General features: G+C 37.9%; 1 protein-coding gene across 1 annotated transcript; it reads left to right on the forward strand.

Annotated features, from left to right (window-relative positions):
- Window positions 1-15,538: 15,538 nt before the first annotated feature.
- Window positions 15,539-26,560, forward strand: cpb1 (carboxypeptidase B1). The gene is made up of 11 exons (XM_031902460.1): window positions 15,539-15,619; window positions 15,707-15,782; window positions 19,910-20,034; window positions 20,656-20,752; window positions 21,309-21,410; window positions 21,934-22,035; window positions 23,081-23,191; window positions 23,269-23,359; window positions 23,501-23,703; window positions 24,949-25,033; window positions 26,227-26,560. Exons 1-11 carry the CDS (start codon window positions 15,555-15,557, stop codon window positions 26,412-26,414), a joined length of 1,245 nt encoding a protein of 414 aa, XP_031758320.1. The 5' UTR covers window positions 15,539-15,554; the 3' UTR covers window positions 26,415-26,560.
- The last annotated feature ends 413 nt before the right edge of the window (window positions 26,561-26,973 follow it).

Consider the following 26,973-nt stretch of genomic DNA (forward strand, 5'->3'; position numbering starts at 1 on the left):
GTTTCAGAGATTTTATTTAAGGAACAGCTAAAGAATGAGAACAATTAAGCTAAATGAAGTACCTTGAGTATAAGGCCCATTGGCGCATTAGAGTAAAGATCATTGCCTTTGGATCTCCACATCTTTTTTCATCTATGACTGTCCTCTTCTTAGAGCAGTGATCCCCAACCAGTGGCTCAGGAGAAGACATGTTGCTCCCCAACCCCTTGGATGTTGTTCCCAGTGGCCTCAAACCAGGTGCTTATTTTTGAATTCCTGGCTTGGAGGCAAGTTTTGGTTGCATAAATATAATGCCAAACAAAGCCACCTGTAGGCTGACAGTCCACATAGGGGCAATTGAATAGCCAATTATTGCTTTTATTGGCACCATCAGGGACCATTTTTGTGCCTGTGTTGCTCCCCAACACTTTTTCCATTTGAATGTGGCTCACGGGTATAAAAGGTTGGGGATCCCTGACTTAGAGTCTCTGTGCTGCTACTCCTGGTCATTGACTTACAAACCATCCCAAAGTAACTACACAGAAAGTGAAAGGTGATTAGGTTTAAGGAGATTCACCTAAATACATAAATACAAAACCCTGCATTGAGTTTAGTTTCTGTAATTTTCAATATTAAACTGTGAAGCTATGAGGAAGAGCATAAGTACCTAACCTTTACAACCCAATATGTTGCAGTATCTGAAATACACTTGTTAGGATAAATCACAACCACAACAACTGTTATAAAAGAAAATGTTAAGATAGTCCACCATCCACTATACAATAGACTACATATAATCTATCTATGCATATTATATAAGTACATTACCAGTATCACTTACAGAAGCTGAGAAACTCTGGTACTGTAGTGCTAGCACTCACTTACATTTGCTTTACTGACCAACCGCAATCTGGCTATATACTGCAACTATGTATTTTATCTCTATTACTAACAGTGCTTTTAATGTTAAACAGTTGTTTGTTGTTTTAATGTTTTACTTGTCCTTTGTATTTTTGTTCCCTCCTTCCTTTTTGCTCTGGGGAGGGGTGATCCAGTGAGAGAAGATCCACTTCTCAAGACCCCTGAAACTACTGCACTCCCGGATCCTGTATCATTCCCCCCAAACATCTCTCTGTAGCCGACTGCTACGGTCTCACGCCATGTGCTCTGCCTCACACAGCTGGACATTATTTAGAGTCACTCTGAGACACAACACAAGATGTTGAGCAGATGCCTGGAAACATAGTGAACAAACTCCTGTAGGAGAAACAACAGGGGAATTATTTATTATTATTATTTATACAGGGTCATCACCTTCCCAGTTCTTTACAAAATAAGGAGTCCCTAACAACATAACAGTTTGCACAAACAAACAAGAAATGCCACTGAAGCAGATACAAATTGCAGCTATTGTTTAGTGCATTATGGTAACCAGCAAGTTATGATTTGGAGCTTCTGTACCAGCCCAAGGCAACCACAGCCCTTTAGCAGGGAAGATCTGTGCCCCAAAGATGCCCCAGTAGCCCCCCATCTTCTTTTCTGCTGATTCCCTGCACATGCTCTGTGCTGCTGTCACTTACCTGAGCTTAGGGACCAACAATAACACTAGTGGGGCTCATATATAAACACTGGGCAAATTTGTACCTGGGCAGTAACCTCAGTGCAACAGTTTTTTTGAGCCAGCTGCAGGTAGAAAAATAAAATCAAACATCTGATTGGTTGCCATAGCTAACTGCCCAGGTGCAAATTTGCCCAGTGTTTATATATGACTGTATATATAGAATTTATATGTCACACTGCAAGTAATTAATTCACATTTTTATTATATGGCAACTCAGAAACCAGTGCAATTTGCATCAGAATGTAATATCAGCCCTCTGGAATCGCATTATATAACAGACAAACCTCATTTTCTACTTGATAATTTGCGACAACCCATAAGCTTAGGTTCTCAACAGCCGCCCAGAGCCCACTGAGCATGTGAGTGTTGCAGATACTTCTAACAAAATTAGAGATGCACAACTTTGAAGGCCTGACTCAAATGCTGAACCTTTAGGCTGGAGCTTCTGTTCCAAAGTAGACAGTAATATGAGAATATAACTCTGCAATTGCTGTTGGGTTTTCTCTTTTATTCCTTTTTTCTTTTTATTTGGCTTTTCTCTTAAATCTGACATTATCATGCTATGTTGGCTGCCAGGGTCAGCAATACCCAATAACTGTATCCAGAAATGCTATACTGAGGTTGCTTCTTTATTGTTAATATTTGAATGATCTTTCTATGAAGTACTTCTCTTATTCATAATTCACTTTCTCCCTTCAACCGCTGTCTCATATCCAGAGTACATGGGACAAACACATAACAGTTTCAATTGCAGAGCTAGAAGGGTACAGACAATAAATGAATTCAATTATAATGTTAAACATATATAAATAATGGAAAGATCATTATCAAATTTGTCTTTGAATACCATTGTCATAGTTAAAGGAGAGTTTAACTAAAGAACTTGGTAGAAATATTTATATACATTATGTTTAGGGTTTCTGTACCAGCCCAAGGCAACCCCAGCCCTTTAGCAGGGAAGATCTGTGCCCCCAAAGATTCCCCAGTAGCCCCCCATCTTCTGCTGATTCCCTGCACATGCTCTGTGCTGCAGTCACTTACCTGAGCTTATGGAGAGACAGACAATATACTGTATATATAGAATATAAATGTCCCAGTATAAGGCTGACTCGTAATCAATACAGACAATTACTGCAGTTCGGGAACAATTAGCATCCGAATGTAATAACCAGCCATCAGCTTATATTTCAGACAAACCTAATTTTCTGCTTTCAGCTGCTCAGAGCTCACTGAGCATGTCAGTGTCACAGACACTTTCCAAGATTGGGAACTTCTGTGACAAGTTTAAAATCCTGGATTATTGCTGAAGCATTAGGCTGGTGCAACAGTTCAGTATATAAAATATGGCATTTTTTTGCCATATTCATTTTTGGGGTTTTATTCTTCCTTTAAAATGAATTTTACCCTAAAATAGGATTTGATTCTGTGAGGTCTGGGTTTGTTTCCTGTGTCATATTGCTTTGACTTAGGACAAGCCATAGTTCTTATGAACAAACAGGGTGTGTTCTGCTTTACAACACATGTGCACAGTGCTCTATAACAGTGCTGTCCAACTTCTACAGTGCCGAGGGCCGGAATTTCTCTAGCATACATGGTGGAGGGCCGCTAATTGAAGCCAGTTTTGACCACTCCCCTTTTTGAAACCACACCCACTTCAAACCACACCTATTTTATCACAATGGTGGTAGCACAGCAAAATCCCAAATGCTTGGTCCTTACTGTGGGGATATCAACTGTCATTCATATGTGAAAGAATTATGTCATATTAAGATATACCCTTAAATTCCATATGCCGCCTCCTCCTCCCCTGTGGATAGCAGAGCAACCCCCAGTACATAATTACAAACCTTAGGGACCATTTAATGGCTATTTCCAACTGCTAACAAACTCCCACAACAAACCCCTGCCAGGTTCACCTCCCACAAGCAGCATAGGGCAAGCAGAGTATGGCACACACAGGCAGCACTCTGCCTGTCCTATGCTGTCTGTGTGTGCCATACTCTGCCTTCCCTATGCTGCCTCTGTGTGCCATACTCTGCCTGCCCTACCCTGCCTGTATGTGCCATACTCTGCCTGCCCTACCCTGACTGTGTGTGCCATACTCTGCCTGCCCTACCCTTCCTGTGTGTGCCATACTCTGCCTGCCCTACCCTGACTGTGTGTGCCATACTCTGCCTGCCCTACCCTGCCTGTGTGTGCCATACTCTGCCTGCCCTACTCTGACTGTGTGTGCCATACTCTGCCTGCCCTACCCTGACTGTGTGTGCCATACTCTGCCTGCCCTACCCTTCCTGTGTGTGCCATACCCTCCCTGACCTATGCTGCCTGTGTGTGCCATACTCTGCCTACAGTACCTATGTCTGAGGTGTGAGGAAGTGAACAATGGGAGTGATTACAGTCTGAGCCTGAGGTGTGAACACTGCAGGGGGTGGACAATACAGAGATTAAAAGGTGTGAAAAACACAGGGGATTACATTTTTAAACAATACAGAGGGATTACAGCCTGAATTTGAGGTGAGAACCATGCAGGGGGCCAGTTAATCTCAGTACTGATACCATTTAATGCTTGCTCAACGGTAAGCCATCAAAGCAGCCAGACAGGTGGGGGGCCACACAGATGGGGGTCGCGGGCCGCCAGTTGGACAGCACTGCTCTATAACATTAGTTTGCTACAAAGATAATTAGCAATCAGCAGGGCATATTTAATAATAATGTATAGCTGGACTTTACTAGAGCCTTGAAAAAAGGCACTTAAGGCTGATGTGGTTTCTTCCATGGCTTACAGCACTATACTACATAAGACAAAGTCCCCCAACTTGCTACCCTTTACTTTAACATTAGAGATGTAGCGAACCTCACAAAAGAGTTCGCGAACCCGTTCGCGAACTTCCGCCAAAAAGTGCGAACTTTTGCGAACTTTGCGAACCCCATAGACTTCAATGGGAAGGGAACTTTAAAAGCTAGAAAAGCCATTTCTGGCCAGAAAACTGATTTTAAAGTTTTTTAAAGGGTGCCACGACCTGGACAGTGACATGCCGGAGGGGGATCAAGGGCAAAAATGTCTCTGAAAAATACGTTGTTGACACAGCGTTGCGTTTTGAGCTGTAAAGGGCAGAAATCACACTACATTTCTAAACTTGTGTAATAAACTGCTTTCAAACTTCCGGCGTCTACATGCCAATCAAGTCGTGTAAAGGTTACAGCCGGTTCACACGCAAAGACAAAACGCAGCAGTAGTGGATACGGAATATATTATTGCTGGTGGAAAAACATTGCTCAGGTGATTTTATTGCAATGCAATGTCACTACTATGTGTAATGTGTTTGGTGCCCTACTATGAACAACAGCAAACAGCACTGGACACATTAAAGAACAGAAATTTAAATTAAAAAAAATTAATAATAAAAAAAAAAGTGATCTCTGGTTGGTGCTGGGGGTGAACTACTAGGAGCAGCACACCAGTCCCCCACAGCTAGACTAATAGCACTGGGCTCTATAAATTACAGTAGCAAAGTAAAAAAACACAAATAAAAAAAAATGATGTTTATGTGTGGTTGGTGCTTAGTGCACTACTATGAGCAGCACACCTGTCTCCAACACACACAGACGGAGCTGCAGTACACAATGAAAAGAAGAGTAACAGTAATCAGAAAATAAAAGCAGTCCTTACAAGGATTATTGGGTTACAGCAGATGAGATCAGCAGGACAGCTGTCCCCAGCAGCTACATACAGAGCAGTAGAAAGTAGATTACTAGTCAGCAAAGCTACCTAAACTCTCCCTCAAATCCCTGCACAGCTCTCTCCCTATGCTAACTCATCAAGCACACACAGGCAGAATGTAAAATGGCTGCTGGGCTTCGGTTTATATATGGAAGGGAGTGGTCCGGGGGTGGTCCAGGAGGGAGAGCTGCCTGATTGGCTGCCATGTATCTGCTGGCTCTGGGGTGAGAGGTCAAAATTTGGCTCCAGCTAAGGCGAACCCAACATCGCTAAAAGTTTGCGAACTTGCGAACACCCGATTTTTGTGCGAATTAGTTCTCCGGCGAACAGTTCGCCACATCTCTATTTAACATGTCCTAGATGAGTGCACTGACTTGGAGCACACTGATACCCTGCACTCCTGGATGGCACCTCCTACATGTACTTTGCCTCAGAAATAGATGAGAAGGAGAGCCATGGCAGTAATTTAAGTAATGGTCTATATTTCAAAATACATTTCATATACAGTCTGAAAAAGGCATTATTAGGAAATAAACATGTACTGATACATTCTAAGCTGTAAAGAGTGGAGATTATATAACCGGGACACAGGTGCACAATAGGTTGCAACTGACTCTTTTGGGGTTATGTAATAAATGGCATAGGGGGACCGACGATATGTCATGGCAGTTACACACATACCTCCATATGTAATAAAAGGCACTAAGTTTGCCCAGGAGTAGTAACCCATAGCAATCAATGAGCAGGTAGCATTTACCGGTCACCTGTTTAAAAACAATCTTATTGGTTGCTATGTGTTACTGCTCCTGGGCAAACTTAGTGGCTTTTATGACATACAGTATGGAGGTATGTGTGCACTGCCATGACATATCGCTGGTCCCCCTATGGACTGTCTATCTGGGTAATACTGTACATTATAAACTGATATTCACCCTGCAACTGTGAACAGAACAACACAAGGAAATCTCAATGGGGTTAAACCATCTCAGAGTCAGCTCCAGCTGCAAATGGATCAAAGAGGGATGATGTGAGGCCTGTGGGATTCTAATAGCAATATGTATTCCCCACTGATTTGCATGCAAAATGAGAATGTCACTTGGAATCGGAATATAAATGGGATTTGATGTTTTCTCCATTAGAAGTGCCAAAAATGTACTACTTTGTGGATGAAAAACCACAGCAATATGTGACTTAAAATACCAGAAAAAAAGCCAAGTAATTTTTAGGAATGAATTATTTAATAATGTTATTGGATGCCATATTCTTACAATATTATTGCATTGTGCAATATAATTTAAAGCAGAAACCTTCAACAGTCTTTTGGCTCTTGGGGTAGCCCACCCTGAAAATGCTACTAAAGGGGAAGTTGTTCCCACCACCGCAAACAATGCAATGATTCTGACAACATAGTGGCACATGTATGCTGCAGATACCCCTTGTATTTGTGTTCCCTACTTAAAGTGCTTTGTTAGTTGAAGGTATATTTCATGAACAAAACTACCTATAGATCCCAGGTTCTACTGTTCCAACTTCTCCACGTGGACACATGGAAAGTCTAGGACACGGCTTTTTTTTTCATGTATGATGTATGGTGTCACTGATTTGGAACTTGGGAAAAGGGGTCCCATACTGTAAGAATGAAAAAGGTTAACTAATTGCTCATGTTGTATAAATAATTCCAATAAAAAGCTATAAATAACATTTTCCAAGAAAGTACACCATAAACAAGTATTTACATAAAGTAGTGTGGGGACTGTCGAATAAGGAACGAGTCCCCTAAGATGTTGCTTATCTGCTTTGCTCTGCTCATATTGACCCAGCTGTGAAAAACAAGTTCTGTTGGGCAACTTGCTGTAAATAACAGAAGAAAACTAGCAGCTGTTAGAGTCTGACTGGCAGTAGAGGCAATGGAATTTCCAATTGAGTTTCAGGACTAGGTGTGACAGAGCGGTTTAACTAATGCCCAATTAGGTGCTATACAGTGGCCTCCTTTTTACTACCATAGGTGCAACTTACCAACAGCAGTTACTTATAGCAACCAGCCAGACATTTGTTTAGCCAAGAGATTTGGTCAATGCATATTCCCTGGGACCCTGTTTCAGAAGTAATTTAGTATCTCTGCAATGGCATGTATATTCTAAAACAAGAGGTGTTATGAAAACCCCATATGGTGGTCTTAACAATTTGCCTCCAGTCTTATTTTTCAAAGGCTGGCACCTCCCTGCACAGCTGCGATTCTTGGGAAAAGTGTATCCTGACCTGGGAATTGGTCTCAGTCACAGCCTTGATTCTTCTCTCCATTAGCTTCTAGAAGGAAAGAAATTGTCAAGACTGATTTCACAAGATTAATTCTTTCCCCAAGTGAGACCACCCAGACAACACCAATCTTGAAAGCAAAAGAACACTATTAAAGGGACTGGTGTGAGGGTGTTTCAACTACATGGAACCCCCCTCTTTTTTCTGTATCAGGGACAGGGAGTATGCAGGGAGTATGGCCAAACTTCAATGTGGTTGTAGCACAAGCGGTGAAGGATTAAGCCTGTGAAACCAATGCTTGGGTCTTGGCAAAAGATAATTGGGGGAGGATCAATCCTATAACTGAGACTGAGACCAATGCCTAGGTCAGAAGAAATTTATCTATATTGCATGGGGGTGCCAGCCTACAAAAAATTTGACCAGAGGTAAATACTGTAGTTAGGACCACCACATGGGTTTCACCTTGACGTGGTATAGTGGCTTGCCAATTTTATGATCATAATTTTGTAACTAAAAACCGCTGCACTTGCAAAGATACTAAATTATTAATGAAACGGTGGAGCAGGGAATGCACATTGATCAATACTCACCCTTTTGTTAATTTGCCCAGATCAGTTGCACTTCCATTGTACTTGTATATTTTACTTGGAGTGCTCCCACAACCCCCCTTTTTGTGCAGTTTATATTGAACCATATATCGGATTGTTTTGGAAAACAGTATCTGTGCCAATTACATTTACAATAACTTTAACATTATCTACAAATGTTAATTAATGTAAATTAGAAATTTGCATAAAAGTACTTTCACTCATAACCAAATATGGTTCATAATTATTTGGTTGGAGTTCTCCTTGGGGGCTAGTAAATATAAGGCTAAGAATAAAAGAATTAGCTGTGTGCATACATCAGTGGGTGGATCAAAGCTAATACTAAAATGATGTGTGTATACAAAATGTTCTGTGTTTCTGGGGGACACTTTGCACCTGTGAGGTCCCCTATAGCAATCGTGCAGAAAATAGTACTGAATGGTCTACTACAAGTTAGAAGATAAGGGCAAATGTCTGATTGGTTGCTACAGGTTATGTATTGGTCCAATCTCTTCCTGGCCTTCCCTTTCACTCTGAATTAGTCTCCAGATCTCTCTGTATATGAAGAAGCAGATTAGTGATGTTATTGCCACTAAAGAGCACATAATGGCAAAAGAATGGCCATGGACTGGATTCTCAAAGTAAAATAAAGTAAATAAATATATATGGAGACAGCCAGATAGACTGGCAGACTGATTCTAATACTTATAAGCATTTAAAAAAAAATTTACATTCATATTAAGCAGGTTGGCATGCCTAAAAATGGGCCACATACTGTATGTCTATTTTGGGATTAACCATAGAATGTATTTAAAACAGATTTTATTTGACTCATACAGGGATTTGCAAGTGAAAACCTCTCTCTTAATAAGGAAACTACATCTTGTAATGTAGTATTTCATTTCTAATGACCTGCATGGAAATGTTCCTGTGAGAAATTAAGGTACGGGCCAGGATCATTACACTGGGCAGATGCAGAGCCAATGTTTTTGAACAATCTACTAATAGTTATCCTACATTCTATCTGTCACAAAGAAAATATCACAGTGACGTCTCAGACTTCAGACCATGGCAATCCATGACCTACAGCATGGAACACAGACCCATTAAATGCCTTTTATAGATGATACCAGTCATAATGGGCAAAACAGAGCACCCAAAATAAACAGTTTAATACTTACGTGTCATTTCTCTTCGGAAACCATAGCACCCATGAGAATGGGCTTCCTGGGAAATAACACTATCATCAAAAATAAAACTAGCAGTCGCCATTAATTTTTTTGTCCTATCTAAGCTGGGAATACTCCAAGGTAAATGTTTAATGTGGCACTTATAACGATCGTGGGTGAGGTCTGTTTATTTATAATAATTGTTATAAGTAGTAAAGCTAACGTTTTGTGCCGAGTGAAGCCATATTTTTGATGGTATTAAGGCTTGTTTATACTCTATAGCTTATGGTCCTAACAAATATAGCAATGGTAGGTCAGTGCCGAGCTGTCCAAAAAAGAAAATATAGAATATTCCCATTCAGCAAACTCCACACTGTTAACAATAATAACACTCATAAAAGTCTAAAATCCCCCTTAAAAACAACCAACGCCATGCTCCTCCGGAGTCATAGAACTGAAGGCACAGAATGTACTTGTACAAGCTAATTCAATGTATGCATAAAACTACATGTGTATAATACCTGGGTACAACAGGGCAAAGTAGCAAATGTGCAATAACAGCAAGATTAGAATTAAATATTAGCTGTAGGAAATTTATGCTACATTAGTGGACCAAAATTCTTTACAAAATTTAACATAAAATATATTTAAGAAGTGGCCACACTGGATTCAAACTGCAAACAGCCATGTTCAAGATGAAAAATGCTTCACAATGACCATCTTTGTGCCATTGCCCTTACAGTATGGGTCAGGCATTTATATTCAGTTTCTCCCTATTAATTAATCTCCATCATCGGCAATTAAAGTTCTACCTTGCTAGTCATTTGCTCCAGATTCTGACTACAGACCAGTAAAATGTCTCTATAATTATTATTATGCTTTTGTTTCATGTTGTCTTTTCTCCAGTCCAGATTAGATCTGATGGTTGCTGTTTTCTGTCTGCATCTTTGCTGCCGAAGTCATTTGGCAATACTAAGGTGGACTGTAATTTATGGCAAAAATATTGGCAACTTTGCCTACAATTCTATTACCTGATCTAGTCAAAAGGTTACTTGTTTTTCCAGGCAAGAGAAAGTGCAAAACGTTAAGACTACTGTATTTTTCCAGTTTGGATAATTCTGACCAGTGTGTCATTTGTACATATATTTTCATGTACCTGTAAATAACACTACAGAAAAAAATATGGGGTCGATAATGCAAACTGATGTACGCAGTGATCAAGGCAAAATATCCAAGTGCAAAATATTGGTGTACAAGGGGAGAAGCCATAAACCTTGTCAAGTCCAGGCTGGGGTCTACACCATGGAATAAGGTTTAGCAAGGGTTATTCAAGAAGCAAGGTTGGGAATGGGTTAAGATCAAACACAATTAATGAAAAAGCTAGCTTGGTCTAGAAGCAAGTTGTGCAACAAAGTAACCAACTGTATTGACATCCTGCTCCTAACAGGCAATGATTCCATAGTATGCAAAGACTCCATAGTGTAAAGAAGGATCCAGTCCATGTTCCTGGAATGTTAATATAAAAGCAGAACACTCTTTTTGGGCTGGTACAATCATATTTTCATTGTTTTATTATATATAAATGACTGACGAAAACGAATGATTACTTGCAGTTATACTGTTAGTAATACAGAGTATACAGAGTAATTGGTACAGATATACTGTAGATTATATTAATTCCACTGGCTGACATTATGATAGCTGATATATAAACCCAAGGAAACACATTTGTCCATGACTGGGAAAATCATTGTCTTTCAGTTGGTTTCTTTATAGTTCCAAAATCAACTGTTAAAGTTTTTTAAAAAAATTAAACTGTTGTATAAGAATCAGAGTGATAATTTTTCTTATAAAGTTGCAAGAGGTATTTAATGCTCCTACTTTCTTTCTAGGGCCAAATAAATCCCTCATGCTCTTATTGGGTTTGAATGGATTTCAGGCTCTTGTTTGTGTTAGTTTTTATACCACAGAAATAACTGAATGCCCCTTATTCCCTCAAACCAGAATTTTGTTATTGGTACAACCAACTTTGTCTTGCTCTTTCTCAGGGACTTACAACATGGTTCCTTTATCCTAGGAAAAACATTATTTTACTAAATCTATAATTTCAACAGTATTTTTACATGTCTTGATTCTATATGTAGAATAAGATACTATTTTAAAATACAGGTATGAGACCTGTTATATAGAATGCTCAGCCTGGGGTTTTCTAGATGAGGTTCTGTAATTTGGCTCTATATATCTTAGATCTACTAAAAAAACATTTAAACATTAAATAAACCCAATAGGATTGTTTTGCCACCAATACGGATTAATTATATCTTAGTAGAGAAAAAGTAAGTTGTTTTAAAAGTTACAATTATTTAATTTAAATAGAGATGGCTGTCCCATAAATCAAAGGTACACAACAAATGAAGGTTTTTAGCAAACCTAAAATGAATAAGTAAACACACTGATAACTAGTAACAGTGGAACATAAAAGTCTGCAAAAAATCAAAGGCCACTAAAGATGTACCTAAAAAGTTCTTTGACCCGGGTCGACAAACCCCGGGCCCACTACCGACATGTACACTGCCAATGAAAGTAAGCAAAATTGGTCTCACCAAATTCGATGTATGGTCCGGGTGCTGCCAGCCCTGAACTCGTAGCCTGGGGAGCAAATTTCAATCCAAAGCAAATGCGGCTTCAATCAGCACACCGAACGACCATGGTCTTTAAAACAAACCTTTATTCATTCCCTTTAAAAGCACAGAGCCTGTCCCATAAATCAAAGCTTTTTTGTATAACGGGTATCTGGATAACGGATCCCTTACCTGTATAGTGATTAAAAATTCCGTGACCATTTAAATGCACATTTTTATGCAGGTCCCGGAACTCCCAGGTGTCTTCTGATATTCTCATATTTTACAACACTGAGTTCATCACTAAGCACCGATTATACCAGATGACATCACTACAGACCATTAATCTTGGGTATTAAAAGATAATATGACATTAAGGAGACAGCCATGGCATTTTGGGCCAATTATGCAAAGTTTTCTAAACACAGTCATATGAGTTATACCACAAGGGTTATGGGTAAAATATAATAAGCAGCAGTTGTTTTTCTCAGCCCACAATGAGGTATACCTTTACAGATGATGAAATAATGGCAAATAAACTCACTCTACAAATCCTAGAATGGACAGTTTTATTTTATAATAACTCTTTAATTACTGGGGACAATTTTATGCAAGGAACTATATTTTGCGGTCATGGAAAATTGGTTTCCTTGGGGTTAGGTATCTGGTTTAAGAGCTAGCATAATGTCAGTCAGTGGAGTTAAGCACATCTATATTTGTACCCCTTACACTGTACACCAGTGATCCCCAACCAGTGGCTCACGCGCAACATGTTGCTCACCAACCCCTCTGATCTTGCTCCCAGTGGCTTTAAAATAAGTGCCCATTTTTATATTTCTGGCTTGGAGATAAGTTTTGGAAGCACAGAGACACAGTTTTACTCCAAGCAGAGCCTCCTGCAGGCCAGCAGTCTACATGGAGCTACCAAATAGCCAATCACAGTCCTTATTTGGCTTCCCCAATAAACTTTATTTCATGCTTAAAACTAACACTTTTTACATCTGAGTGTGCAGTGCTGTACAGTGTTACTTTAGCCAACAGATAGATATAAATAATAATAATAATAATAATAATAATGACCATGTTCTTTTTGACAGCCATTTATATATAAGACACAACTGTAAAACAAGGAAAATATGTGTATAGTGAACCATAAACAGTGGTCTGTTTGCATCTTACAGATCTAGACACATGACTGCACCTCATATGACAGGATTTAAAATCTATATAAATCACCTATACTAAATAGCTAAAAACATTACCTATACTTCCAGTCCTTCCAGTCACCAGATTTGTACATTAATATACAAAATGAAGGCAGATAGGAAACCCTGACTTACCTACAGAACTAAAATACATTCCAAAAAATATATGTACATCACTAAGGCTGATGTCAAAAAAACGCTTGCCGAAAATTCCGCCCTATGCCTCCTACATGTGCCTGCACCCGAATGAATGAGATACGCTCGGGTGCAGGCTCATGCAGCGGAAATACGCATAAAAACGCGAGTTTTGAAAGTCTTGCATTTTTATACATATTTCGGCTACATGTGCCTGCACCCGAACGTATTCCATTCATTCGGGTACAGCCTCATGAAGGAGGCATAGGGTGGTATTTTCAGCAAGCGTTTCTCCGCTTGTTAAAAATATCCAACCTACGCCTTGTCTGGCATTAGCCCAATGAGACACATGAATATTTTGCTCTGCTTTCAGACTAGTACCTTTATTGGCTGGTCACTGCACCATTCCCCCACCCATAATATCAATACAAAAAGCTCAGTTATTATAATGCTCAAAGAGCCTGGGAACAGAAATTGTACTGACATACAACTACCTTGTTTTTTCCCATATATATAAAGCTGTTCCTAGAAAGAAAACAGAGCAGGCAATAGCAGTAAAGCAAGAAAATAGATTGCTTTATATTAGCATTTAGGCTAAACCATAATCAGCCGAATTTCATATTATTCCTAATCATATGTGGGTTGTAAATTAAGGGGCAGCTTTATCAAAATGTGAGTTTAGAGCTTAATACATAAATGCACCCATGTTCTATTCATTCCTATGGGATTTTTAAAAGCATATTTATGAAATGGGTAAAAGTTAGAACTCACCATTTGATAAATACACTTCTAAAAAAGTCTCTTATTTTGACCACTTAAGACAAACAATTCTTGTTTTAAATGATTTTCTGTAATACTAAAAAGTACCTTGCACTTGATGGTAACTAAGCTATATGAATTCATATAGTTGGCAAAACAATTCTATATTTTTTCATGTAAATGGTTTTTAAGTATAGTGTACCAAATTACAGAAAGACACCTTAGGACTCCTTGTTTGAGCAAGTGCAGTGTGCACTTTTGTAGGCAAATCGCCATGTTTTATACCAACAATGCAACATTTTTTTCCACAATTCCAGAGTAATTGCTGCTGGGAGAGGCTATGTGCCTTATGCAATTGCACTTGATGCCCTAAAACATGCGTAATTGCATGCTTCAACATACTTTTGCGCAATTGCGTCCAAAATCACTGCTATTCAGATTCAGATGTAATTTTAAGCAGTCGGCATCAGAATTATGAAGTCCAATTCTTTAGCAATGTCATTAGTGCTTTTTAAATAACCCCTCTTACCCAGAAAACCCAAGGTCCCAAGCACACCGTGTAATAGATCCAATACCCGTAAATGTTGAATTCATTTTAGTCTTAGACTGTAAGCCACATATAAATGTGGTATAAATAGCAAAGAAAAAGTTTTTCCTTGGAATCTATTGGTTTACCCACAAGTTTGGTTGCAAATAACTTGCCTGTGAGGGTTAGGGTGGGTGTAAATCGGTATGGAAATCCTGGAACAACTTGTGTGAGTGGATCTTCGCCTTTACCCCCTTTTAGGTTTTTACCTGTACAGCCAGACTTTCTGTAATATTATTTGTGGGTTCAGGTCAGTTGAATTCTAATTTTTTTCTTTCTCAGCTAATTATATAATAACTTCTAAGCCTTGGTGGGGGATGTCATACTTTCCAAAATACAGTAGATAATGGAGCTATAAAGACTAAAGAACTTGCATAATTTAAATTATATTAATTACTACAAGAGAATCAACTGGAAAAAAACAAAATAATAAGCCAAAACACAAATTGCACCAGCCCTTCAGGCATACAGTAGAGATGGTTTATTAAAAGGATGTATAGAGGTTTTTTCTTATTCTTTTTTTTTTTTTTTGCATTTATGTACCAAAAAATCATGTCTATTTTCCCTTTTCAATGATTTTCTTATAAAACAGCAAAACTTAATTTGCTATTATTAATTACGTGCAAGATGTATGGGTATCTATTGTGTAGAAACATATGTATATACAGCAAACATGAAGGGGTTTAATGATGTAATAACCACTGTGTATTTTCTCCACCATGATGTTGGGCATGGAATTTTTCACAGGTGTAAAAAACAACCAGTTCTTGCCATTAGTAAATACAAGGCCAGGTCTATAATTAGTTACACATTAAAATGGGTGTTCTGCCACGTACTGCAAATCATGAAGCCAAAAAACAACTCGACCAACATATAAAAGGGAGCAGAAAAACCACAGTCATTCTATCAGACATCATGTGGGCCCTACTCCTCCTTGTGAGCCTTGCAGCAGTTTCTGCTGAACCCAGAAACTTTCATGGGTAAGAATCACTGGCATTTCCTTCTCATAATTAGATAATGCAAAATTCTTTGTCCTGAACATAACATTTCCATTCTTTTTATCCAAGGGAAAAAGTGTTCCGTGTAATTCCACAAAATGCTGAACATGTTGAACTTATCAAATCTATGGCCCAAACAGAAGGGGTAAGATTGGCCTTTACTTCATATTCTTGTATTATCATGCTAGATAACATGTTTGAAGCTGGTGATATTTTCAAAGGACATTTGTGGTTGTTGAACATAAGTATGAAAAGAATTTGTTTCTTAGATTGATACCAGCCATTTATGATACCAAATTAGTTTTTTGGTTATGCTCAGATATGTCATTCTCTTGTTTTTTGTGTCATAGTTATCTATTGGCTTTGGGAAACTCAAAAGCCTGGCACCCTATGCAACCTGGGCAGATAACCCACTACCGTGCAATGGCTGGGCAGGGGGTGAATAGATGAGTGGGCAGTGAGGGGATGCTAAAAGGGGATAATAAGCAGGACTCTGAGGGTCTGGACTAGGGGTAGGCATACAGAGTTACGTGACTGGCACCCCCCATACTTAGTGTCACCCCCAAGGCATGTGCCTCTTCTGCCTACCCCAATTTCTGTCCCTGACACCACCTAACTAAGTCTTCAATAGGGCTCTTTTCAAATTAACACCAACACATAAGATCAAGATAACATACCTACCTGTTATTTTAGTACAATTGAACTTTTTAATGAAGTCTGGTGTTCCAGTAGTATATTAGCCAACACTTTATAGTAGGGCTGTCCAACTTCAGGCCGGTGGGCTAGATGTGGCCTTCCATAGGATTTTCATGGCTGCTCAAAACTCCATAGACACTCTACAACATCATTATTTTAATTGTATCCAGTCCTCGAACATGCTATATGAGAAATAATTGGGCCACTGCATGTAATAAGTCTGATATCACTGTCCCATATACTATGTAACCCTTTATATGGAGAATTATATACCCCCCATATCAAATGTAAGGATGTTAGATGCCACAGAAGAATCTGATAATCATAAACAATGCACCCTATTAAACAGGTTCATGGAGCTCCCAGGCCCTTGTGTAATATAAGATAATAACAACATGTGGGGACAGATTTATTTAAATTCTAACATTTCTCTATTTTTTATTTAAAAATTCGAATAAACTAATTTCCACAAATATCTTACAATTACTAAAAAGTATATATCACACAAAATTTGCGAAAATTCAGAATTTTTTGAATTGTTTAACATTTCAAAGCAAAAGAAGAATCTACCATTGACTTCTATATGATCTCAGCAATTTTTAGCTGGAAAATTATCGGATTCAGATTTTTAGCTGTTTTGATGCACAGTAAATCTCAGAAATTCCCATTTCTGTGGATTTTAGCACTAAAATCAGAAAAAGAAAAATCCAACAGCTAGTAAATGGCCACCTTAAAGTGTTCATTGACTCTATAATCATACAATCCTATTACCTATGCATACAAATATACAATGTTGCTTTACTGGATATGGTCATTCTTACTACCTACTGTAGTAGGTTGACTTAAGGTATTGACTTTGAGCCCTGACACAAAACATGAAAAAAATAAATAAGTAGTGTAAAGAATATACCTAATTATCATCTTGTTCCCTGGTTTACTTAATTTTAATCCCTAAGCAGAAAAGAGTGAAGCACAAAATGAAGATCTTGTTTAAAAAGGAAACGCATCATTTGTATTTCCTGCGAGTCTATTTTCTGCTTAGAGGCCTTTATAGGAGCTGTTCTGTATAACAGAAAGAGTCCACACCAGTGACTCAATGCCAGTTATAAGAGAAAGAAGATGATTGCACTCTTAGGTTTTAAAAAATATGATTCCCCCTTGAGGTTGTGATGCTTTTCATGATATTAATCACCTCCCCAACAAAAAAACAACTGAATACTGATCCTGAATAATATAGAGCTCAGTCAGATGCACAGCAACAAAGAAATGATAGTGTCCTCTGTATCTCTCTATGTTGCTCAACCAACCCTCAATACATTGGTATACGTTAAATATTAACAAGGCAAGCAGTGAGTGATTTTTAGGGAAAAAGCTGTTGTAGCAGATGAGTTACAGATGTTCAGCTTTATAATATTTTGCTATCTGGCCTGTGTATAAGCTTTCATGGTTATGGGATTCCCTTGTCTTTTTGCAACTGTGTTATATAAACTCTGTTGCTTTAACCTTGCTCCTAGCATCTATCATTTTGCAGAAACCACTTATCTCCCATGGAATCTATACATCCCCCAACTGCTGTGGCCTTGTGGCTTGGAAACAGCTATAGCACAAACATGGAAAGGTCATTCACTGCACAATGAACCCCTTATATATCTGTCAGCATTTGCCAAAGCATTAATACATTACTGCCATCACTTACATTTTAAATTCTCTCTATATTAAATAATTTGGCTGTCAGCTTTTCTTTTTCTGATTTTATCCTTTCTAAGCTTGAGTGCTGCTGTATCTGAAGACAGAATTATTGCGATAGAGTTCTAGGATAATTTGCAGCAGCTGCAGTCACATTAGTGGTTAACAGTTTTAAAACTGCTGAGCTAAATACAAACGGTGTTTCAGGAAATGTGAAATTACAATTTGACATTTTTTAATTATCTCTGCAGGAGTAGGAGGCAGTCACTGACCGATGGGTGGAAGGGAATACTGGGCAATATTACTCCTACAATCTTCATTCCTAAAGTCCTGTGCACAAGGCTTATAAATAATGGCATATGTACACTGAAATATGTATGTTAAGCATTTAGTGCTATAGAGATAAGTAGCTGGGAAGAATTGTATATAATATGGTGTAGGGGGTTCAGCCTTTGTTTTCATTACAGTTGAAGTATTAACTACAGTTATAAAGGCAATAGTTATTTCTCCCAAAGCAAGTTTATTAGATGGTACATTGCTCACTGAATGCATTAAAGGCAACATCTGTGCAATTACCATGAGTTACTGGGTCAGTGTGAATTATTGTCTAAGTTACTGCTTAATCCTCTTAATAATATGCTAACAGCCAATGGCAGGATGAGTTCATGCTCATTGTGTATATGAGTTTTAAATGGATTTTACATTTTTCATTTTGCAACAAATGTATGGATGCAAATCTATATATATTTGAAGCAGTGTAGGGGACACTTCACAGTGAGGGCAGTGAGGTTGGGGAATGCCCTGCTGGGTGATGTTGTGATGGAAGATCCTATTAATGCCTTTAAGAGGGGCTTGAATAATATCCAAGGCTATAGTGATCTTTAGATCTACAGTTATTATAGGTTTTGATATAAATATTTTCTATTTGTGAGTGTATAGATAGCTTTGTATAATAAGTGTAAATATGTGCATTGAAGGGTTGAATTTGACGGACTTAGGTCTTTTTTCAAACTGACGTAAGGAAAACTATGCCCCCAGAAGAAGTGTGGAAGCGAAAGGCACAACTCTGTCCATTTATTGGCTGATGTGGCCTAGAAATCAAATTCAAATATAGTCCATAGACATGAGGGTAGAGGATGGTTTCCCAATGCTTGAGAGAAAATGAAAGCTTAAAAAATATATCCTCGTTGATCAGGATGTGTGGTGCCAGTCTCAAACCAATAACTCAATGGCTTTTAGAAAATGTTAGGTCCAAAGGAATAATAAGTCTGATGGTCACTGCATGGGAATGAAAAGTCAGTCAGAGGGTGATTTTCAAATGAAAATAAATCTGTTTAATTTTATAAATGTAATTTGAGCATTTGGTAAATTGATGTGTTTACAAGCCCCTGCCTTAAAGTCTTAAGGGGTTAGCTAATAAAAGGCAATATGTTTGGCCAGGAGCAGTAACCCATAGCAACCAATCAGCAGGCAGCATCTGCTGGTCACCTGTTTAAAAGCAAACATCCTATTGGTTACTATGGGTTCCTACACCTGGGGAAACTTAGTGTCATTTATTACATATGTTCAATTCAGGTCCAGTGTTCAATTCAGACAAAAGCTTTTTGTATGTATATTGATAAAAACGGTTTGAGTTTTATGTACTTTTTTCTTAGGACATTATTTATATTACATATTACATTATGTATTGCTTTTATTTATTTGATCATTGAAATAGCCAATATACATTTAAGAAGCTAGATTCTAGTGGGAGAACAAGTGTCTTTTTTAAAAAAAAAAAATGGTTCATTGGAAGTTGCCCTGTTATGATCATTATCATTTATTTGACCTAACTTTCTGTTCAATGGACACAATGTAATGAGTAAATTGTATTTTTTTTATATCTCTTAGCTTGATTTCTGGCTCCCTGACTCAGCACAACTTGTAGAACAAGGAAAACGAGCTGATTTTCATGCTGATGGTCATGTCTCATATGAGGTTCAGGCCCTTCTCCAGCAAAGTGGGATGCCCTATGAGTAGGTCCTATTGTTTGAATATGTCATTGTTGTGTGTAAATTTGCCACAATGCAGTTACGTATAACAGCCAATTAGATTGCAGCTTTGATTTTCTAAAATGTAGAAGACTGTTGAAAGCTAATTGTTCATTGGTTGTGATGCTAAATTGGTCCTGGTTATTTTATCTACTAAGAGACCACAGAACGCATTAAGTTTATATGGCTCCCTACTGTTGAGTCACTGTCAGCTTAGATTCTTTCCAGTTTATTCTCCTGTATTGTAAACTCTCTTATTGATTAGGCCTAGGGACTTTAACAGGTAATGGGGGGGGGGGGGGGGGTCATTAAATTATTACAATTGTCCTCATGAAAAGGAGAGGAAGAATAGGACTAAATTATTAGTTCACCACCCATACCTCCATAGTATTATATCAGTATCCAAGGAGTACAAAAAAGTGAGAAATAAAAACAGTGATTGCAATGTACAATCAATTTAGGCATATTTATAACAAATGGAAAACAAATATATGGATTTCCCATTGTTGGCAATTTTAAACAATAACCATTTAAATGCATGTTTTGTATAATACACATATTGAATATGATTGTATTGTGCTACATTCTATATATTTTTATTTACAGAATATTGATTAATGATCTGCAAGATGCCCTAGAAAAGCAGCGCGACAGCAACATCAGGGCTGTTCACAGTTATGAGAAATACAATGATCTTGATACGGTATTGAACTTTTATTGTTATATACATGCATAGAGTAGGTAGGTTGCAATAGTCTGGGTCAAATAAAATAAGGGCATAAAATAATGTTTTATAAGTGGCTTGGCCAAAAATGGAATTGATATTTGCTACACTGTAAAGGTGAAAACAATACATTTTGACAGTGATATTAATATTAATCAAAAAGAAAAAGGAAGAGCCAAATGTTAAGCCAAGGAAGCAGGGTTAAGGAGCATGAATTACCACTAATTTCTCAAATGGGAGTAGAGAACAAAGGTACCTATTAATAAGACACTCCATGAATAATGTTGCAATAGCAGTAAAGCAATGGTTTATAGCCACAGTCTTCTCCTGTTCTGGAAACAGAAATCAGGAAATTTACACACTGTAGGGATCTACAGCAAAAATCCATGGATAGAATGCACATTCCATCAGATCTCTTACATTTTAGTGATGTAGTTTATGATGTTTCTGGAGTTGTCAAACTGAGTAACTTGCAAACCCTGATGTATACAGTAAACCTCTGTGATATAATACTCCTGATGTGTCTGCTCTACAGATTAATGCCTGGTCTGCCAACATTGCTGCTCAGAACCCAGGACTTGTGTCTCGTTCCTCGATAGGAACCTCATATCAAGGCCGTCCTATTTACTTGCTCAAGGTACTGTGTATTTTTAATGTAGTATAAAGACATGTTCTCTTTTATAATTGAAGTTGTCATTAATGTCAGTGCACAGCTGATGTTTAAAATCATGAAATATACTGGAGATGCCAACATTTTAACTTTAGCCAAAGAAGCGTGCCCAGATTGCCTCTCTATACTTATCTCACTCACGTGGAACAAGTATCTAACACAACTACTTATCAACCTCCATAGTAAGTGAACATTTATGTAGAACTGTCAAATATTGTGATCTATTCTGTATGGAAAATATTTGGGTAGCTTTACATGAAATAAATCACTACACAGGTATTACATTAGACATATGGGATTCCCACACTTCATTCTTGTCCCTTCATGAGTTTACACAAGAGTGTGGGCCCAGTTAGTGGATAATGTATTAACAGAAGTTTCTAATACACACAGTTACAGCCTTTTTGACCATAAAATGGTTTACCAAGTGTGCCTCGCACTCTGATCTCTATATACAAACACTGTTGAAATGTATTTCTTTATTTCTTAGGTTGGAAAAAGCGGTGCAAACAAGAAAGCTGTATTCATAGACTGTGGGTTTCATGCTAGGGAATGGATCTCCCCTGCTTTCTGCCAGTGGTTTGTTAAAGAGGTAAAACAAAAGAAATGCCATAAAACATAATTTAAAACAACAGTTATTTTGTCTTTTAATTATGCAATATATATAAATATATTTCATTTGGAAAGAATCTTACTTTTTTCCCAGTACATGCTTGGGTAGATGAATTCTCATATACAATTAAGTAAGAATAGTTATGGAATAATCAGACAGAATCATGTCCAACACAGCTTTCCCCTTGGATAAACGTATTTCCTCATTATACATTTTCACCTTTTTGCATTAAGTTGCTTAGTGTGCATGCTCATACTTTCTTTAATACTATGGGCTTATTTATTAATCAAATGTTTGCTTATTTATAAAAAATCTTAAATCTTAAAAATATCTTTCATTTGTGAGTTTACAAAAAAAAAAGTGAAACTTGAAAATATTGAATTCAAAATATAGCTTGACTTTGCCTAGGACAACTCCCATTGACTTTTACATAAACTCGTATGCTTTAACAGGGACTGGCCCACCAGGATACCAGGAAAACCCCCAGTGGGCCCAGGTGTAAGTGGGCCCTCCTGCTCCTGAGCATTTGGCCTGCTTCATGGTCATTCCCTATTTCTGATGGGAACAAAGAGAAGGAATAGATGGAAGAATAGATGCTAGCATGTAAATAAAAGAGACTAGGAGAATAAAGAGATGGGTAAGGAAAGGAGGAAAAATAGTTTGGAAAGTTGGCCTAGGTTCTAAGGTTCTCTGGTGGGCCCCTGGGTTCCCATTCCGACACTGTGCTTTAAGATGCTGAAGTTTTATGTTCAAGTTTTCAGATTTTTGCACCTAATAAATATCTAACATTCAAGTTTTTGAACCATAATTCAAATACGTTTTAGTGCAAAAAAATTTGAATAGTGGAAAAAATCACCCCCATAGGGATGTGATATGGGTAAGGTTTATTTCTCCTAAACTTTTTTTGTTTGTTTGTTTTACACACACAGGGAATAGTCAAATCAATTTTTTTTTCATTTTGGTCTAAATTGTTCTTTTAATATTCATCATTCTATTTTAATGTACGTTCTATGTTCGCCCATAGGCTGTGAGTGCATATGGCGTTGAATCTGAGTTTACCTCTCTGCTCGACAACCTGGACATCTATGTTTTGCCAGTATTGAATGTTGATGGTTACGTCTACACCTGGACCACTGTAAGTAAAGTGATTTAGCTTAAGCCCCTGACTGAGTTCAAGTCCCTTTTCACTAAATATGGAGATTTCATTTGTAGAACCGTATGTGGAGGAAGACTCGTTCAGCTAACCCCAACAGCACTTGCATTGGAACTGACCCAAACAGAAACTTTAATGCTGGCTGGTGCAGTAAGTAGTATTTATTCATTTAACATGAAAGCAAATAGAAATTCAGATTTTTCACCCATAACAGATAATAAAGCATGGGTTACATATATATTTATACATACATACGTACATAAGTTAAGTTGGTTATTTGTTATTTTTAAGCTGCTGGAGCCTCAACAAGAGCCTGTGATGAAACATACTGTGGCTCTGCTCCTGAATCTGAACCAGAGACAAAGGCTTTGGCTAACTTCATCCGCGCAAACATTCCTGCAATCAAGGGTTACCTTACTATCCATTCTTATAGCCAGATGTTGCTGTTCCCCTATTCCTACAGTTATGCAGTTGCTAAAGATCACAATGAACTGGTAAGTGTGAAATACAAAGCATTTTTTAAGTGCACCTTGGCAATCACCATTTTGCATCACTTATTAGTGAAGATCTGTCCGACTTTTTTGTATATATGGGAAAGCTCCATTATCTTTATCAAGAAGCAATGGTCACACACAGTAGGGAGCCAATGAACCTGCCTGTATGTTTCTATAGTAAGGGAAATTAGACTACCCAGAATAAACACACACAGACAGGAAAATAAAACGTAAAATGCAAAAAAGGTCAAAATCGAACTTAAGTTTCCTTAAAATACAAAATATTCACCACATTTAAGATAAAATGAATGCATATATGAACATATTAGTGTAATTCATAACTAGAAAAGTGGAGTGGACTGGTGGCTGGACACATGCAAAGTTGTATTTATTGTGGAAAACAGGTTGCTGTGATCCGGTTTGAAGTGCAGAGACTTGCAGGAGTTCTTTTATGGACTAGATAGAGTGCAAATTGCCCCTGTTTTATTTGTAATTTGCTCCCCTCACTAAACATTATAACTGATACCTAAAATTTGATCCAAGTCTGGTTCCCATTAATAGCGAGATGATTGATTCAAAGAGCTGGCTGGTTGCTAGGGTCAGAAATTCAGCAAACTTTTTGTTTATTATATGTTTAAAGTATGGCCGCCTATATTCTGAAATAATATTAATATATATCTTAAAATCAATATATAGCCCCTATTTATATCATATCATTTAACTATAATATCATTTATCCTCAGATTGTAAGCTATTGTTACCATTCTAAAATGTATGCATACAATAATATTTGCATGAAATTCTTTTAAAAAACAAAACCATTACTTTTTTTGGTCATACACACTGAAGATTTAACCTGTCTGTGCTGTTTGGATCAGGATTTGACAGAGGTCCTCCCATTACAAATATATATAGGACATTATGACATTTTGCACATGTAGCTGAAGGGTTATGAACATCTGTATACATGGTTTTTAGTACTAAGTTCATAACCCTTTAGTAGCTAGGAAGGGTCAGCTTTTGTGCCAGCTAAGAGCTGGGTTACTTTCTTATATAAATAAATAATACAGATTTCTAATGCTTTCATGGACAACACTGTGATGTCATCCAATCAAAAATCATTATGACACGCATTATTAAAGTACTAGCATCTTGTTTAGATTATATGGATGGTGTTTTGTCTAAAGGAATGGAAACTGCAACTGTTAAAATGAAAAAAAATTGCTTTTCTCTTCTTCATATTAGAATGCAGTTGCTCAGGGAGCAGTTAACAGTCTGACTTCACTGTACAAAACCAAGTACACTTACGGTCCCGGAGGATCAACAATCTGTAAGTTGTTTTGCATCTTTAAGTAGCAAATAAACATGTAAAGTAACTTTGTCTAGGGAATAACTGTGGCCAATAGATTTTACTGTACCTGTCAGCTGTCATTGGGCTTTAGTTTTATGGGTTTAGAGCAGTGATCCCCAACCAGTGGCTCGCGAGCAACATGTTGTTCATCAACCCCTTGGATGTTGCTCCCAGTGGCCTCAAACCAGGTGCCTTGGGGGCAAGCTTTGGTTTCATACAAACCAGGTGTACTACCAAACAGTCTCCTGTAGGCTGCCAGTTGACTACCAAATAGCCAATCACAGTTCATTTTTGGCACTTCAGGAATTTTTATGCTTGTGTTGCTCCCCAACTCTTTTTACAGTTGAATGTGGCTCACAGGTAAAAAAAAGTTTGGGGACCCCTGGTTTAGAGGATTCCCTTTAATCTATTGAAATAATAGCTAGATAGCAGCCAGGTGGACATACCAGCTTGTAAATTAACCTGAGTATGTCCTTGTTGCTTGATAGACAGAAACAAATGCCCCCCTGCACTCACCCATTACCAATATAGAGGACATTAAGACATTCTGTGCATTAAGCTACCAAGCAATGCCCTCCCCTTTAAGCAGAAGAGGGATTTTTTGTCCATATATTGCAATATACTTTAAGCTGGCCAACTATGTCAAAGTCATCCCTTCTGGCCAGTCCTACACTCACTTTCATCTGATTCAATAAGAGCTCTACTGCTTCAATATACATTTTACACAAGGACTGAGTTTTATATGGTTGCCCTTTTATTGGCTCCAATGGGGTCACCTGACTGTAACTGGGAAGGGTGGGAGCTACAACATGGAGCTGGCTACTGCTCCTGTATAAACAATAGCAAAAAAGGGAAAGTTGCGCTCACCGCTAATTATCAAACCACTAGGTGGGGATGCAATGAGGCTGTGACCACTAAATTAATATATACATTTAAACAAAACTGGGATTGTTTGTCCATATATTGCAATATATTCAAGCCGGCCAACAAATGTCAAAGTCATCCCTGGTTTGGCCAGTCCTACACTCACTTTTATCTGATTCATTAAGAATTTTACTACTTCACTATACATACCAGCACCCTATTTTTCACAAGTACACAAGTAAAATGAGTAAACAATCCTAATTTGGGGTGTATGAAGCACTTATATTAAAATGCATCTCTTTTTGTAGACCTTGCAGCAGGTGGATCAGATGACTGGGCCTATGACGCAGGCGTTAAATTCTCATACACATTTGAGCTCCGTGACACAGGACGATATGGTTTTGCCCTCCCTGAATCTCAGATTAAACCTACCTGTGAAGAAACCATGCTGGCCGTCAAATACATTGCCAGCTACATAAAGAACAATGCTAAATGAAGTTATTCAAAGCTAACTTAGTGCTAAAGGTCTTGTGATGTCCATTTGTATTTAATATTTTTAATCTTAGGTCTGAAAGTTTTCTTAATTATTTTAGAAACAACAGTTGGTGTATAATGAAATCAAATAAATGAATCACAAATACATTATATTGTCTTTATAATTTACTGGGTCATCAGGTAACATGAATGAATCATTTAAGGCCTTGTCTGTGGATGATCTGATAATCTATAGATTTGTTATTGTCCTACCAAATTTATAATCAGTAGTAGAAAAGAAATAATAATAGAAGTCTGCCCCCCCCCCCCCCCCCCCCCCCCGAAATTGTACACATACTGAACCTTGAGTAGTCAGGGCTTTTAGTGCTATTAGTGCATAAGCACCGGTTTCCCTTTACAGGAAAATATAACCTACTAATAAGTATTCAGCTTAGTGTAAGATCTATGTTTTTGGAATGTGGCAGAAGACTGGAGTACCTGAAGGAAACCCGCCCAAGCAATGGGAAAATATATAAACTCCTTGTATACATCCCAGCTCTAGGCAGCAGTGCTTTCTATTC

The sequence above is a fragment of the Xenopus tropicalis genome, chromosome 5 (genome assembly GCF_000004195.4).
Source record: "Xenopus tropicalis strain Nigerian chromosome 5, UCB_Xtro_10.0, whole genome shotgun sequence".
Classification (NCBI taxonomy): Eukaryota; Metazoa; Chordata; class Amphibia; order Anura; family Pipidae; genus Xenopus; species Xenopus tropicalis.